At 37.9% G+C, this 15,398-nt stretch overlaps 3 protein-coding genes across 3 annotated transcripts in view; 1 reads left to right on the top strand and 2 right to left on the bottom strand.

The window, feature by feature from the left end:
• Nucleotides 1-15,398, top strand: part of LOC129801176 (40S ribosomal protein S12) — a 422,333-nt gene that overhangs the window by 4,603 nt on the left and 402,332 nt on the right. The gene's annotated exons all lie outside the window — the stretch shown is intronic.
• On the bottom strand, nt 1,637-5,484 carry LOC129801160 (uncharacterized). The gene is made up of 2 exons (XM_055845938.1): nt 1,813-5,484; nt 1,637-1,756 (listed from the first exon to the last, which is right to left on the bottom strand). Exon 1 carries the CDS (start codon nt 5,466-5,468, stop codon nt 2,235-2,237), a length of 3,234 nt encoding a protein of 1,077 aa, XP_055701913.1. The 5' UTR covers nt 5,469-5,484; the 3' UTR covers nt 1,637-1,756; nt 1,813-2,234.
• Nucleotides 5,491-7,604, bottom strand: LOC129800967 (uncharacterized). Its single transcript, XM_055845715.1, has 2 exons — nt 5,566-7,604; nt 5,491-5,515 (listed from the first exon to the last, which is right to left on the bottom strand). The coding sequence occupies exons 1-2, from the start codon at nt 7,602-7,604 to the stop codon at nt 5,491-5,493; spliced, it is 2,064 nt and encodes a 687-aa protein (XP_055701690.1).

The following is a 15,398-nucleotide window of genomic DNA, read 5'->3' as shown; positions in this document are numbered from 1 at the left end:
AGGTATAAAAGGTAGTTTTGGAAATGAAACCGACATTTTATGTATGTTGCTCGAACTCTACAGAGAGGGTGAAATATACTACTAATGCCTCCAATTTAATGAAATCAAAATTTTTATATTTTTTTCTTTTAAACGTACAAGGGTTGAAGACTTCTTGTTTATGAAAAATCTCCTCTAGGGTAAATTAAGCTAATTCAAAACCTGCTCCAAATGGAAATTTTTGCTACTCCAAATGGAAACGTCATTGTTTTCAGTACTGAATTATTTTATTTATATAATTTTCTATACCACAGTTTCATTATTTAGTTAATTTTGCTCCAAATAAAGCGAAAATAAATTCATATTCACAAATTTTAATTTGTTAATTTTTCAGAAAAATTAAAGGTGTACCTTTTCACTATCGAATTTTTCATCGATCGACCATGTTTTCCAATGAAACACACAATGTGGTGACTGTTGTTTATTCATTTTGTTTAACATTTAATGTCACATTTTTGGCTAATTTTAGTTAAATTAAGTGCTAATCTTTATTGTTACTCCCGGGTTTCCTGAAAAACTATATGGATTCCTCAAGTTCTCTCAAAAAGTGTATGGGTTCTCCGGATTCACTGAAAAAATGTATGAGTTCCCGGGTTCCCTAAAAAAAAGGAAGTTTCCCGAGTTCCCTGTGAGTTCGCCGGGTTCTCTAAAAAATATTGCCCGAATTCTCTATGGGTTCCCTAGTCAGGTAGTCAGCTTGGCTAGAGTTTCCTGAAATGAGAAATCCCTTGGGGTTATACGAGCCTGGTGAAGGCTATCACAGCTATTGCAACTCTAGCAGCTTCGTCATTTACACAGTATACAGTACTTAATCTATGGACTGTAAAATTATACAGCGGACAATTTGCATGCGAACTGTTGAGTTGAGATGAATTTTGAGTCCGACAAATAATTTAAATAATAGAGAAACTGTGAGCGTCGGGGTATGGGGTAGCTTAGAAAAAGACGATTTTCCCCAAAGCTTTCGACTCGGACTTGGGACTTGAGGGCTATGCACTTTGAATTATTTATATTTTTCTTAATTGTAGCTTTTAAAGTTTTTTTCTTGGTTTTTTTTATGTCAGACTCACAAAGAAATCCACATCAAAATATCAATAATTTGAAGTGCAGAGCCCCCAAATCCCATGCTCAGTGAAACCCTAGACCAATTGACAAAGAAAGAAAATTCTAGATTTGACCACTCACTGAGGGAGGCTTAGAGCCCGAGCCGAAAGCTTTGGGAAAAATCCTCTTTTTCTAAGCTACACCATCCCCCGATACTGATCGGTTTTCTATTGTTGAGATGAATCTTTAGTTATTCTACTTCTCACTTTCAATATACCATAAACAAAGTCCCTGCATAGGCAAAGGCATATGCGTTGGCCTTCTTTAGTATGGGCTTAAGTGAAAAATTTTACATCCTCATAAATTCTAAATCTATACATGGGGTTCTTAGAGACTCAAAAGTATTTTGGGGAAGTTCGGGGAGGATAGGTCTTAACTCTTTCGCGTCTTTAGGGTAATGTCATGACTCGGGGAAAAAAGTTTTTTTTGGGTATTTACATTAATTGAAATCTATCTGTTGGGGACCAAGTCCCCTGGGTCAAACAAATCAAGAGATAGTGGACTGTATTTATTTTTATTAACTCAATTTCCCCGTGGCGGACTGCAAGGACTTGATTACTTTGGCGATGACTAAATGGCTGATTACAAATGAATGAATGAATGTTGGTGGTCCCTAAAATAAATATACACTTCAATTCATTTCTTTAATTCAAACAATTCAATCCTTACTTTAATCTCAAACGGCCTCCGTTTGCTTCCACCAACCTCAAGCTTTTTGAAAGTTTACAACCTGTAATTCAATTAATAATTTTTATCCTGACGCCATTTTAAATTTCTTTCAATCGTTTATCGAACCTACCAAGTTATATAACTCTTTTTCCTGACTCAGGACTAGCTTGATCGTCTCCCAAGGAGTTCAGCCAAATCTAACCAATAAATATTACTAAATTAAATAGATTTTTAACATGAGGAAATATCCTAACTTACGCAAATTCTTTTCCTATGAAAATTCACAAATGCACGTCACGCCACGTTTTCTACAAAAAGACTGACAAATGTGCCGGAAGGGCTTACATAATAAATCTTCAAATATTTCCGCCAGTTAGCGCTCGCGTTTCCAACATTTTCCCCTCTGGTGCTCCTGCACCCACCTACTCCACGTCCAGCACAGCAAGCTTTGCAACTGGTCTCTTGTATAGGCCGTAACGAGTTCTTACCATCGCTGAACGAATTTTCCCATCAGGGGCAGGAAATACTTCTTCCACTCGACCCAAGGGCCACTGGTTGCGAGGTAACTGTTCATCACACACAACAACGACATCTCCAATCTTGATAGTTTTAGTGGTAGAATACCACTTAGTTCGTCTTGTCAACTCGGGAAGGTACTCACGCATCCATCTACGCCAAAAATGGTCTGCGTAATACTGAGCTCGTCTCCATGCTTTGCGGAGGAACAAATCGCTGTCATCAAAGGTCCCAATCGGTCGGTTCTCTCCAGATCTTCCAATCAAGAAATGATTGGGAGTGATGGCAGTCTCGTCATCAGGATCAATCGACACATAAGTTAAAGGCCGGTTATTTAGAATATACTCCACTTCAATAAAGAATGTGTGCAACTCCTCATCAGTGGGATGCCGTGTCCTCATGACCTCTTTCAATACAACTTTGACGGAACGGACAAGTCTTTCCCAAACACCGCCCATATGTGGTGCGGCTGGTGGATTAAAGTGAAATTCCACACGCTTTTCGGAGAAGGTTTCCTGAATCTTCTTTTCATCTACGGCTGCATAAAGTCGTCGAAATTCGTTATCAGCTCCTCGAAGATTTGTTCCATTATCACAGAACATATCAGTTATAGATCCGCGTCGATTCATGAAACGTCTAATTGCCATGATGGCACTGTCTGTCGTCAGGGAGTGTGCGACTTCCAAGTGCACAGCACGAGTCGCTAGGCAAGTGAAGATTACTCCCCATCTTTTCTCCACACGACGACCCACCTTCACTTCTAATGGTCCAAAATAATCCATTCCACTCTTTACAAAGGGATACACTGAATCATTAACTCTTGCGGATGGAAGCACGGCCATTTCAGGAATCAAAGGTTGGGCGCGTTTGTTTTTGCAAATTTGACACTCATGCCAAGCCCTCTTGACTGCCACTCTCACTCTTGGAATATAAAATCTTTCACGAACGTTGTTTACAACTTGTTCTCGTCCTTGGTGATGATTCCGAACATGAAAATCACTAATAATCAACTTTGTCCCCACGTGCTTCGGCGGAAGAATAATGGGGCACTTTACTCGCACTTCACTATTTTGCAAACGTGATCTCATTTTCAATAATCCATCAGAATCCACAAACGGCGTCAAATGATACAAATCACTTTCTTTGGGAATTACTTTTCCCTCTTGGAGACACTGTATTTCTCTTCTGTACACTGACTGTATTTCCTGAAGCAACACTTTTTCTGCTTCTATCAAATCACTCACTTTGAGTCCGGGTAATTCACTTGTTTTTAGATTTTCTTTCGCTTTACGCCACTTTTTCAACCAAAACTGCGCACAATTTTTCACTTGAGCAGTCGCTCTGACAAGTCGATTCCAGCGGGAAAAACGACTCATCTCTGGAATCAGACGATTTCCAATAAACCTTTCAACGTTCACTAACACTTGAAACACCTCAATGTCTCCATTGTCTGCAACTTTTTGTTTTTTATCATCTTGAGGCCATTGTTCCTCCTCCAATTTCAGGAAGGGCGCCCCAGTGAACCATTTAGAGGACGCACTGAAATCACACGGCTTTCTACGCGTGGCCAAATCAGCTGGATTCTGTGTAGTCGAAATCCATCTCCATTGATGAATCTCTGTCAGTTGGTCAATTTCACTTATTCTGTGTCCAACAAACTGCTTGTATCTACGAGAATCACTTTTGATCCACCCCATCACCGTTAGGGAATCCGTCCACAAAACCACTCGATCAAATTCAAGATCCAAAGATGTTTTTACCGCAACGCTAACTCGCGCACTAAGCACTGCAGCTTGTAACTCAAGTCTTGGGATACTGGTAGCTTTCAATGGAGCAACTTTAGTTCTAGCACACACAAAAGCCACTTCAACACTATTTTCACTTTCAATCCGTAAATATGCAACAGATGCATAGGCACTCTCGCTGGCGTCTCCAAAGACGTGTAGCTGGATTGAAGTTGCTTCCGGAAGTTTCGGAGAATAACATCTCGGTATCTTCACTGTGTCAATCATTTTTAGCTCCTTGATGAATGCTTGCCACTGCTCCAAAGCCACACCATAAATGATGTCGTCCCATCCAATTTTCTGACGCCAAATCTCTTGGAGAATCATCTTTCCTTTCACCGAAAACATAGCCAAAAATCCCAATGGATCGAAGATTGACATTACCAGCCGTAATACTTCTCTCATTGTGGGTATCTTCTCTCCAGACAGAATATCAGATGCGACGCGATGGAATGTGGTCTTGAAAGTGAAGACATCTTCAGAAGAGTCCCACCACAAGCCAAGAATTCTTTCAGGTTCATCCTTCGCATTCAAACTTTTCATCGTGTCACTCACACAATTAAGAATTCTGCTGTCATTGGCTGTCCAGTTCACTATATCAAAGCCACCGGCTTTATGAACCTGAACAATATCCTTGATCAATCCGCGAGACTCCTCAATGGTATCTGCACATCCCAGATAATCGTCACAGTATGTATTGTGTAGTATTCCCTTCACTGCCTCTGGGAATTCTTCGGCATATTCTTGGGCATTTAGATTCTTCACATATGACGCTAGAGTGGGAGAACAAGATGCCCCAAATGTCATCACATTCATCTTGTACTCTTCTGGCTCATTTTTCCTATCCATTCCTCTCCATAGGATTCTTTGATAGTTGGTATCTTCTGCCCTAACATAAACTCTATGAAACATCTCCTTGATGTCTCCAGTGAATGCGAATTTACCCTTTCTGAAGTTTTCCAACACTGCCGGAAGTGATTTCAATAAGTCTGGCCCGCTCATCAGCAGATCGTTAAGTGATACATTCCCTGACTTAGCCGCACAGTCAAATACCACTCGAATTTTTCCCTTAGCCGGGTGAAAAACCGCAAAGTGTGGAAGATACCAAGTATTTCCAGTAGGAGTCATCCTATCTTCTTCTGTGAGCTTTATCAAGTATCCCTTCTCAAGATGATCACTTATCTTGGCACAGTAAGCCTCGGCCAATGCCGGATCTCTGTCTAGTTTCCTCTCCATGGTGTACAAGCGCTTGACAGCTACATCTCTTGACTCTGGCACAATTGGTTGATGACCTTGCTTCCACAGCAATCCAGTCTCGAAACGCCCATCACTCGTCCTACGGGTGGTGCGCTTCATGATTTCAAGAGCTCTCTTATCTTCACGAGAGAGTACCTTCTCTTGACCTTCAGTACCAAAGCCCTCCAAGGAAAAGGAATTCTTCACCATTTCATACAGCTCATCTTTGCGTTCCACAATAGAGTAGGAGTAGGTCTTTACCTCACATGAGGTTTGATTATTCAATTTTCCCATTACTACCCAGCCTAACCAAGTTAAAGCCAGATAGGGAGCGTTCCACGGTCCGTGGATAATCTCCCGTGACACAATCAAGGGAGTGTTGTCCAGCCCTATCAGCAGATCGGGCTCTGCATCCACCATGGATTCAGAATGACCATCGGCCATATGTTTCCAGTCCCGTGACAGTGCTTCCATATCCACTGTCTGCCTAGGGAGACTTAACTCACAGACAGTCCTAACTTTCTGCATTAAATACTCCTTGGCTTTGGGATGAGTACCTCTGATTCTACAGTTGACAACAGTCGATGTCAGATCAGTACATGCTGTCGGTCCAGCTCCTTGCCACGTCAGAGGGCACTTTGGTCCACTAAGCCCCAATTTCTCTGCTAGAGATGCCTTCATCATTGTCAGCATGGAGCCCTCATCCAAAAAGGCGTAGACCTTCAAGGTACCTTTCGGTCCAGTAACATACACCGGAAGTATCTTCATGAGAATCTTATTACTCGTATTGGCATGAGCCACTGTGGCTCCAGTCATCACAATTCCCCTCTGTGGGGAAATTTCATCTTCCTGATCCGAGTCCTGATCAGTCTCAGTAGGGAAATCTGAAGCATCTAGCTTCTCCTCATCTTCTCTCTGAGCTAGAGAGAACATTTGCTGCTTGTCATCTCTGTGGAGAAGATTGTGGTGTTTCTGACCACAACCAGGTTTTGGACATTTTCCGTTATCACTACAAGTTGAGAGAGAATGATTTGGCTTCAAGCATCTGAAACAAACTCCCTTTTCTCTCACAATCTTCCATCTGTCGCTTATTTTGAGCTTCTTAAAAGTCTCACAATTTTGTGGGGCATGTTTTCCCTTGCAAAGGCTGCATGCCGCCATTTCGGCTCTCAGCTCGGTCAATTCATTGACAGTTGCCACGGTTTTGCCTTTGACAGGTTTCTGCTCAATTTTCGCTGAGTCCCTAACCTGTACACGATAATTCGCCGCCCTGGCCTTTACCGCAATCCAGTCACACAAGGTTTTCACTGTCACGTAGCTCTTGGTCACCTGGAATTCTGACCAAGAAATCTGCATTGACATCGGGAGCTTTAGCACAAGCTCATCCAGCAGCTGGGGATTATCAATGTAGCACATTCGGTTGAATTCCTCAATCGCTGCTACCATGTTCACCATCATAGTGGAAAATTCAACCAAGCTCTCCGGCTTGTCTACTCTTACAGGTGGGTAAGCCTTCACCTGTGCAATCATGGTGCGAATCAGATGTTCAGGTTGTCCATATCGCTCTTCCAGTGACGACAAAGCCTTGTTCACATTCGATGCTGAGTAGAGAAGAAATCTGACTGTTTCTTTGGCTTCTCCAGTGAGACACCTCTGAAGCAGGTTGAGTCTCTCAACATCCGTATATCCACACGTCTGGGTAGTGTTCTCGTACCAAGCACGGAACAACGGCCATTCCTTCACACTCCCATCAAACTTTTGTACATCTGTTCCAAAAGATTGGCGTACAAGAAAACGCTCCATAACCTCCAAAACATCCGATGACGTTTTTGAGTGTTTGTCCACATCATTAGTGGCATTTTGCTTCACTTTGGAGCCAGTAAGTTTGGTGTCAATTTCTCTTTCTTTAGCCTTCACAGCTTCCTGAATTGCCGAATGGAACTGATCATTTGTCATTGTGAGAACTTCCTTCTTCGGGGCTGCGTCGTCAATCAGTTTCTTCTGGAACTCTGCAAACCTGTCAACGATCACGTCCAGATTCACTGGTGCCTCTTCATCATCAGACACGACATTTCCCCTCGTAACCAGAGGGTTGAAAAGTTCAACTTTCTTGCGTGAATTCGATGAAAAAGGTGTTGAGGTCCTTGGAATATCCCCCTGGACATCCCCCAGAATTGTTGGTGAATTCATCCGCTTAGATTTCATCATACTTTGGCGCAACTCAAGTTCCTTTTCCCGCAATGACAAAAACTCCATTTCCTTACGAGTTCTCTCAATCTTAGCCTGAGTGAGAGTCAGTTCAAGGTCGTTATCCTCCTCATCAAAGCCATAACGAGTTGGAGGTCGACCTTTTGTTGCCCTTTGGCTCTTGCGAGGCATCGTGCTATTCGTCTGGAAAGCCCTCACAAATCAAGAATCACAATCGCGACAATCGCGGTCCTTTCCGGACAGAACAATCAAATCCTCTGCAGTCCGTTGCAGTCACTGATCCACGGTGAGAAGGACCACTTGTTGGGGACCAAGTCCCCTGGGTCAAACAAATCAAGAGATAGTGGACTGTATTTATTTTTATTAACTCAATTTCCCCGTGGCGGACTGCAAGGACTTGATTACTTTGGCGATGACTAAATGGCTGATTACAAATGAATGAATGAATGTTGGTGGTCCCTAAAATAAATATACACTTCAATTCATTTCTTTAATTCAAACAATTCAATCCTTACTTTAATCTCAAACGGCCTCCGTTTGCTTCCACCAACCTCAAGCTTTTTGAAAGTTTACAACCTGTAATTCAATTAATAATTTTTATCCTGACGCCATTTTAAATTTCTTTCAATCGTTTATCGAACCTACCAAGTTATATAACTCTTTTTCCTGACTCAGGACTAGCTTGATCGTCTCCCAAGGAGTTCAGCCAAATCTAACCAATAAATATTACTAAATTAAATAGATTTTTAACATGAGGAAATATCCTAACTTACGCAAATTCTTTTCCTATGAAAATTCACAAATGCACGTCACGCCACGTTTTCTACAAAAAGACTGACAAATGTGCCGGAAGGGCTTACATAATAAATCTTCAAATATTTCCGCCAGTTAGCGCTCGCGTTTCCAACACTATCTGTTCGTGCACGACATCATAATAGAAGGATGTAAGATTCTTGGCTCATTTTCTCAAGACTCCAGTTAGATTTCAATTAATGTAAATAGCCAAAAAGAAACTTTTTTCCCCGGGTCATATATGACCCTAAAGACGCGAAAGAGTTAATTCATTAACTCCCTTTGGCACTCATATGATGCAAATTCATCACATTATATTAATACAAAATTTAAACATGGCAAAAAGTGATAATAATTCTGAATTTACGAAGACGTAAATAAGAGGTCTTATAAAAATAATAATGTAACAATGCTTCAGAACTTTATAAACATTACAATTTATTATAGCAATTTTTTTGTCTAATATTTCAATAAATATTTTCGTTATCTATGATATTTCACTAATATTTTAGTATGTTCTAGGGGAGCACCCTGACTTGATGCGGGCTGAATGAGTATTTAGTCTAACTCATATTTTCGTATATCAACCGATCTGGATAATTTTTTTCTATGTCTCCTTTGTGAGAAATATTTAAAATACATAAATAAATGATAATATCAGATAAGCTTTTGCTAGCAGACATTATTTAAAAAAAAAAACTCTAAATACGTGAAAAATCGATTGTGAGATAAAGTTTATAAATTATTGTCCCCAAAGTTTAACTATCATTAAGTTTTACACGCGTTATTTTTTTGCAAGCAATTTGAGGTTACCAGATAGAGAATCTCATATACCGTAAGCTTATCTGGGATTATTGGTTTCCGTTGAAACATAAAATAATAAGAACTTTTCGCGTGAAGCTCGAATGCGAAAATTTATAAAACGTACCCAATTTCACAAATTACTTATTAAAAAAGTTTGAGCATTCGTTGAAGTCTTACACGTTTCTTCACCCTTTTATAGATCTTCTATTTATGTTAAGTAAATTACTAAAAAGATTAAAATGATTTATTAAAATTAAATTTTTGGTGTTTTCCAGTTGCTTCCAATTGTTATCACCGTTTATGCTAAGAAGAAGAACGAAAGGCATCGACGTGCTGCTGAGAGATTGAATTGCTCTGCATTAAACTTGCTAATTAATGACCTTTAATGGGACAGAAATTCTCGTGTGTAGCCTAACGTCTTAAATTCTAAATTTTTATTTATTCCCCTTTCTGATCAAAATACTATTTAATTATCACTTTATAGAAAACTATTTTCTAGTGACCGTTAGTTAGTTTATCAATCAATCTCATTAAATTCTCACTATTTTACGACAGAATCTTATTTTAAAGAAGTCATAATGAAACTTGTTAATTAAAAAGAGAAGGCAAAACGTCCAATGCTTTGCCAAATGCTCGAACTTGTGATTTCGATGTTATATCTCAAAAATACTTTTGTAATCATATACCGTTTACCAGTTCGCAATTGATTTAAAACGAGTTATAAAAAATTCAAGTTTCCTCTAAAACAGCTTAGAGAAATACACTTGAAATTTTGTTAACCCTCTAAGGACAATTGGAACACCGGTGTCCCATAAAGAAAATAATTTTTCCTGACTACCTAAAATTATTTTTTTCCTTATGTTTGTACGTTTTTTTTTTTTCAAAGTAGAAGGTTGAAGGAATCTAGGATATTTTTTTTTGCAAGTATCCAGCTATTTGCTATATAGTAAATTTTTAATCTCAAAATTGGCTAATTTTTAAATTCTCATAATGAAAATTAATTTTAAATTTTTTTATACTCCCAATTTTTTAAAGAATGACCGTTTTGAAAAAAAAACTACTCAAAAATACTCAAACATAATATTTTTCATTAGAGTGAAAATTATTATGCATTGGTATTGTCAGAAAAATTACTTAAATTTTTAGGCTATTTTTGTCACTATGGCTCCTAGAAGAAAAAATACACCGAATCAGTCTCTGTTGGATTTTCTAAGGTTAGATGTAAGACCTTTACCGATTTTGTTTATGCGTTTCATTTTTATTGCTGATTTTCGGTCCGCGAAAACTGTCTCGCAAAGCTCCGAAATCGCTATCTCTATAACTGTATGGCCTAAATTCTGTCCACAACCATCGGACGGATATACATACAGTGTAACAGTACGGACAAGCGCCTTGTCCTGCCCCCCCCCCCAATTGAGTTTTTAATAGTTTTTGAGTTTTTATAAGTTCATTTTTGTAGTGACCTTCTACAAATGAGCAGTAAAACATTAAATTTGAGAAGTGACTAAATTTACAACTTTAAAAAGCAATACAATTTTCATGAAAGTTTCGATCTTTATGAATTAAAAAATTAGGCCCATTTTTGGAAAGATTTGGATTTTTTACTGGTCGAATTAATTTTTTTTGCTGAATAAATATATTTTTTGCTTTTCACTTGTTTTTGAATTTTTTGACGCTTCTAGGGGGGGGGGGGCAGCTGCCCCCCCTGCCCTTAGCTGGGTACGCCCATGCGGTACAGCCTAAAAACCCCTGTGGAAAGCGATAATTTGTCTTAAAGGAAGTCCAGACCTTCAAATAAGGTGGTCCTTGACTTCCGGTGGTCATTCGAACGTTTAAATTACCATATGATCTTTCCTTCAGATAGACACAATCATTTTGTTTGAACACCAATTGCTCAATTGAAAATTTTTCTTATCAGATAAAAAGACATTCTGGAACTGACCATGGATGTGTAAGCGAATTTACTCCTTCGTCGATCGAGCATATATGAGGATCGACGATGTCTCTACCTTTTTTTTGCTCCATTTCCTTTTTTTTCCTCAAAATTTCATTATTTTATATTTTACATAATCCTTTCTCGAATCCTTTGAGACTTAGTAAGTTTAAGAAGATTCATGAAGGCTATCTAAGAATAAAAATTTCAAGCCTCAGTCTCTTTTATTTCAGAAAATAGTGAATATTGAAATTTTCGTTTTGACAAATTTTGCCTCAGTCTCCCCTATACAGGAAGTTCCGCTTTGAAAGAATTTTTCGGAACCGAAAATAGCCCATGAATTAACCCAGTAATATTGCATATCTGCAGGAGGTATTTTTTGGGATACACAATACACTCAGTCCCGGCATTATGCACCTGATGAAATTATGGACATACAATTTTGCAAGTTTGCCTACTTTTGGAAGTCAATTTATGAAATAATTTTTGAAATACGCCTGAATGCATACTATATTGTGACGCGGGAAATTTGAAAGTACTATGCTTATTTTTCCGAATAAAACTTTAATTTCTTTTATTAAGTTAAATATTTTAAATATTCTAACAATTTATTAAAGAACTCTGGCCAAAGACTACTGTTTGTTAATGAATTTCTTTTATACAGCTGAATCTTTTTGGGCTGACTACTTTTATTCCTCGCAAAATTCGTTCTACGGCCGATTCATTCAAAAGAAATCGCCTGTGAGTATGCAAATTTCCCGATGCATAAAGCCATTTCGCGAATTTTTTTCGGTCCGAAAAACGTGCATAATCCCGGGACTGAGTGTAAGTTATGAAAACACCGTAATATATGTAAGCCATTTTTCGGCGCCAATTTTCAGTCTATTTTCAGTGCCAACGGTTCATAAGAAATGTATTTCAAAATTACCGCGTAAAAAATTTGCATACATTTAGGGGCATTTCAAAAATTATTTTATAAATGAGCTCCCAATAGTAGGCAATTCATATCAAATTCTTTCAGTCCGTTTTCTCTCAAGCCGGAACTGCCTGCACTATTTTGTGGCGCGGCAAATTTGAAAACACTATGCTTATTTTTCCGAATAAAACTTTAATTTCTTTTGTTAAATTAAAATTTTTAAATATTCTAACAATTTATTGAATAACTTTGGCCAAAAAGTACTACTTGTTGATGAATTTCTTTTAAACAGTTAAATCTTTTTGTTCTGTCTGCGTTTGCTTTGTGCGGAATTCGTTCTACGGCCGATTTCTTCAAAAGAAATCTCCCGCGAGTATGCAACAAATTTTCTCTATGCAAAATTTCAATTCGCGCATTTTTTTCGATCCCGAAAATGGGCATAGTCCCGGGACTGAGTGTATCAAAATACGACCCCTTTGGATGTAAGAAATCGTAAAATATAAATATTTCAAAATCTATGGATTTATCTAGGGGAAAGTGACCATGCTTGATACTGTAAAATGATGTCCGAGTTTTGGATTTTTTTTCTGACTACCACATAAATCGCAGCGTTTTTTCCACTATGACAAAAAAATGTTTTACTTATAAGGTTTACAATCCCACCTGAAGTAATTCCTGGAAATCCTTCTAATTTCCTCAGAAGGAAAATGAAAATACAGTGGCGATTTTTATAAAGGTTGGACCAGATGCCTACCTGTATAGAGATTTTCCCTACCTATATAAGCCCATTTTCCGCTGTAAATATTACACCGGACACAAAAAATTACACAATAATATTTAGACAGAACTCTAATCTACCTGATTAATTTGTTTGCACAAGGGATAAGATAATAAAGAATCACTTTTAAGCAATTTTTCTAGGACGTATTTTCACAACAAAAATGAAACCATTCTTCTAAAATATGGACACGAAAGTTGAAGGTTATGTCAATTAACATAAACGAAAATAAAACATCTGATGAATAATATTACTAAACAATTCTATTTTCCAATGTTTTATGAATTTTTAAGTTAATAAGTGAGTATAGAAACGTGGAGAGGAAGACCACCTAAGTTCCACCGTTGCCTTGTGAAGCCTGATATCCTCTAAAAATTTCTTTGGAGGCACGCACAACTCCCTGAAGATATCCAATCTACACAGTAGCAGAATTAGGGATTTGGCTCAGGATTAAAGCTTTATCGGATGAACAGGACCATCAGTATAGATTTTGAGAAACCCTCAGGGGCAGTTGAGCATCTCAAGCGGTTTTCATTGAGTAAGATTTTCGTAAGATTTCATTGAGTAAGATACCACTTCCGGAAACCATTGAACTCAAAGTCCACTGCTGACTTTCCGGAAGATCAGGATTCCAAAGGCTGCAGAAGTGTCCTGTCCCTAGTTTTCGTTCTGTTTTGGGAAATTTCCTGAAGATTAGTCTGCATTGACTGTCTCATCCAAACTGTTGCGTTTCTCGCTTCTCACTTTGTTTTTCACCATCTTCTGGATCTTCTGCGTAAATAAATAGAATATATTTTATATTGTATTTATCGCTAAAATGAATAAAATAATTAACTCACCTTACTTTGAACTGAATCACAAAATGTTTCACAATCTTCATGAACTTACTTCTTTTGAAAAAAAAAAAAAAAAACAAAATATGAAAGTGAGGTTATGTTAAAGATACACAAAAATCAGTTATAAGCTGTAGGAGCTTATGGGAGATGTGATTACACAATGAAATCGGTTTTTGCAATCTTGAAAAAATATTCTTATGTGAAAATAATGCAAATTTGTTCCATAAATACTCAACTGCGGCATAACTGAGACAGATTATTTTTGGTTTATTGACTTTAAGTTTTTTTCTTTCTAGATTCTAGTATTCGATCAAATCGCATGATTGCAATAGGTGTGAGGACGAAAGAATCTGACATAATGATAGTGAATTATCAAGCATGGCTCTTTCTTATTTTAAAGCATGGACACAGGCAGGATTTATTAATTTTTCACCACCTACACAACAAAGCTTTCTTAGGAAAAAGATTTTTCCAGAAATATTAACCATGGTCAACCCTCAATGACCTGTAATTGAAATTTCTTTTGATAAATAATATTAACTATAAAAAATCGTATGAAATATCATCCATCGAAATTACAGATTTGGGTCTATTTTTGATTTTTGCTTCCCAAAACTGGGAAAAAAGGGCTACGCTCCTAATTTTTTCAGGAAATGTGAGGCTTAGGACTAGCTATTAAAATATATTGCCATGAGTCACAATTATTGATTAACATAGGAAAAAATTAGTTATTATCAAGGTTGGACATTATCAAGCATGGTCACTTTCCCCCTACTGGTCTCTCTGTAGAGTTCGAGCTGTAGCGAAAATTGGCACAAAACTCATGTCTAACACTCGAGGTTTGACAATGTACTCAGAGAAATTCTTTGCTTGCATAAGTGTGCAATAAAAATAAACAAGCGTAAATACAAGACTGGCTGAAACGGCACGCCCGATGAAAAGCGGTTTTTAATGACAAAAATTTCCCCATTAACAGATGAGATCAAATAGAGTTTGAAGACTGGAAATAGCCCTTGATAAGCCATCAGAATATGGAATGAATGACATTCTTTTTGACTAGGGTATAAAAGGGCGACAGAAATAGTTGGAGAATCAGTGTTTGTGAAGACATCAACATGAATTTGTTTTACCTCGGAGTGTTTTTTATTCTTTTTGAGAATCTTGGCGCTGAAGAAGTTTACCATTGGCGAAATGTGATTTACGAGGACTTAGTGATGAATGGTGATTCAATTTCAACATTCCCATCTAATTAATAATTAATTTAATGTATTTCCAGATGATGAATACATTGGACAGTATCCATACCACATTCCACACAATAATGATGTTTTGGGAATGGAATATCATGCTATGAGTGATCTAATGGTGGTTGCAGTTGCTCGATTAAGACCTGGAGTACCTTCGACACTTAATGCTTTCTGTGTATCTGATTATCCAAAAGGAACCAGTCCACATCTCTGGGGTTTCCCCAATCAGGAAAAGAATGTTCTGGAGGCGTCTTTCTATGGAGAGGAAGTACCTAATAACCAAGCTCGAAGTTTGACTCAAAAGCTAGGAAAATATTCTCCTGGATACTATCAACACTTTTTTAGTATCGGTAGTCATTTTAATTACCAGAATGGATTTTCCTTTGCTGGACATAAGCAACCAGTCTACAGTCCCAGTAATCCTTTCGAGGACTTTAATATAATATCGGTTTATTATCCAATCGTGGATGATCGTTGCAATCGACTTTTTGTTGTTGACACAGGGGTCCTTCAGTATTCTCCAACTGAAATCTATG

This window comes from Phlebotomus papatasi, chromosome 2, assembly GCF_024763615.1.
Source record: "Phlebotomus papatasi isolate M1 chromosome 2, Ppap_2.1, whole genome shotgun sequence".
In the NCBI taxonomy this organism is placed as follows: domain Eukaryota; kingdom Metazoa; phylum Arthropoda; class Insecta; order Diptera; family Psychodidae; genus Phlebotomus; species Phlebotomus papatasi.
This window is presented reverse-complemented; position numbering and strand designations above follow the sequence as displayed.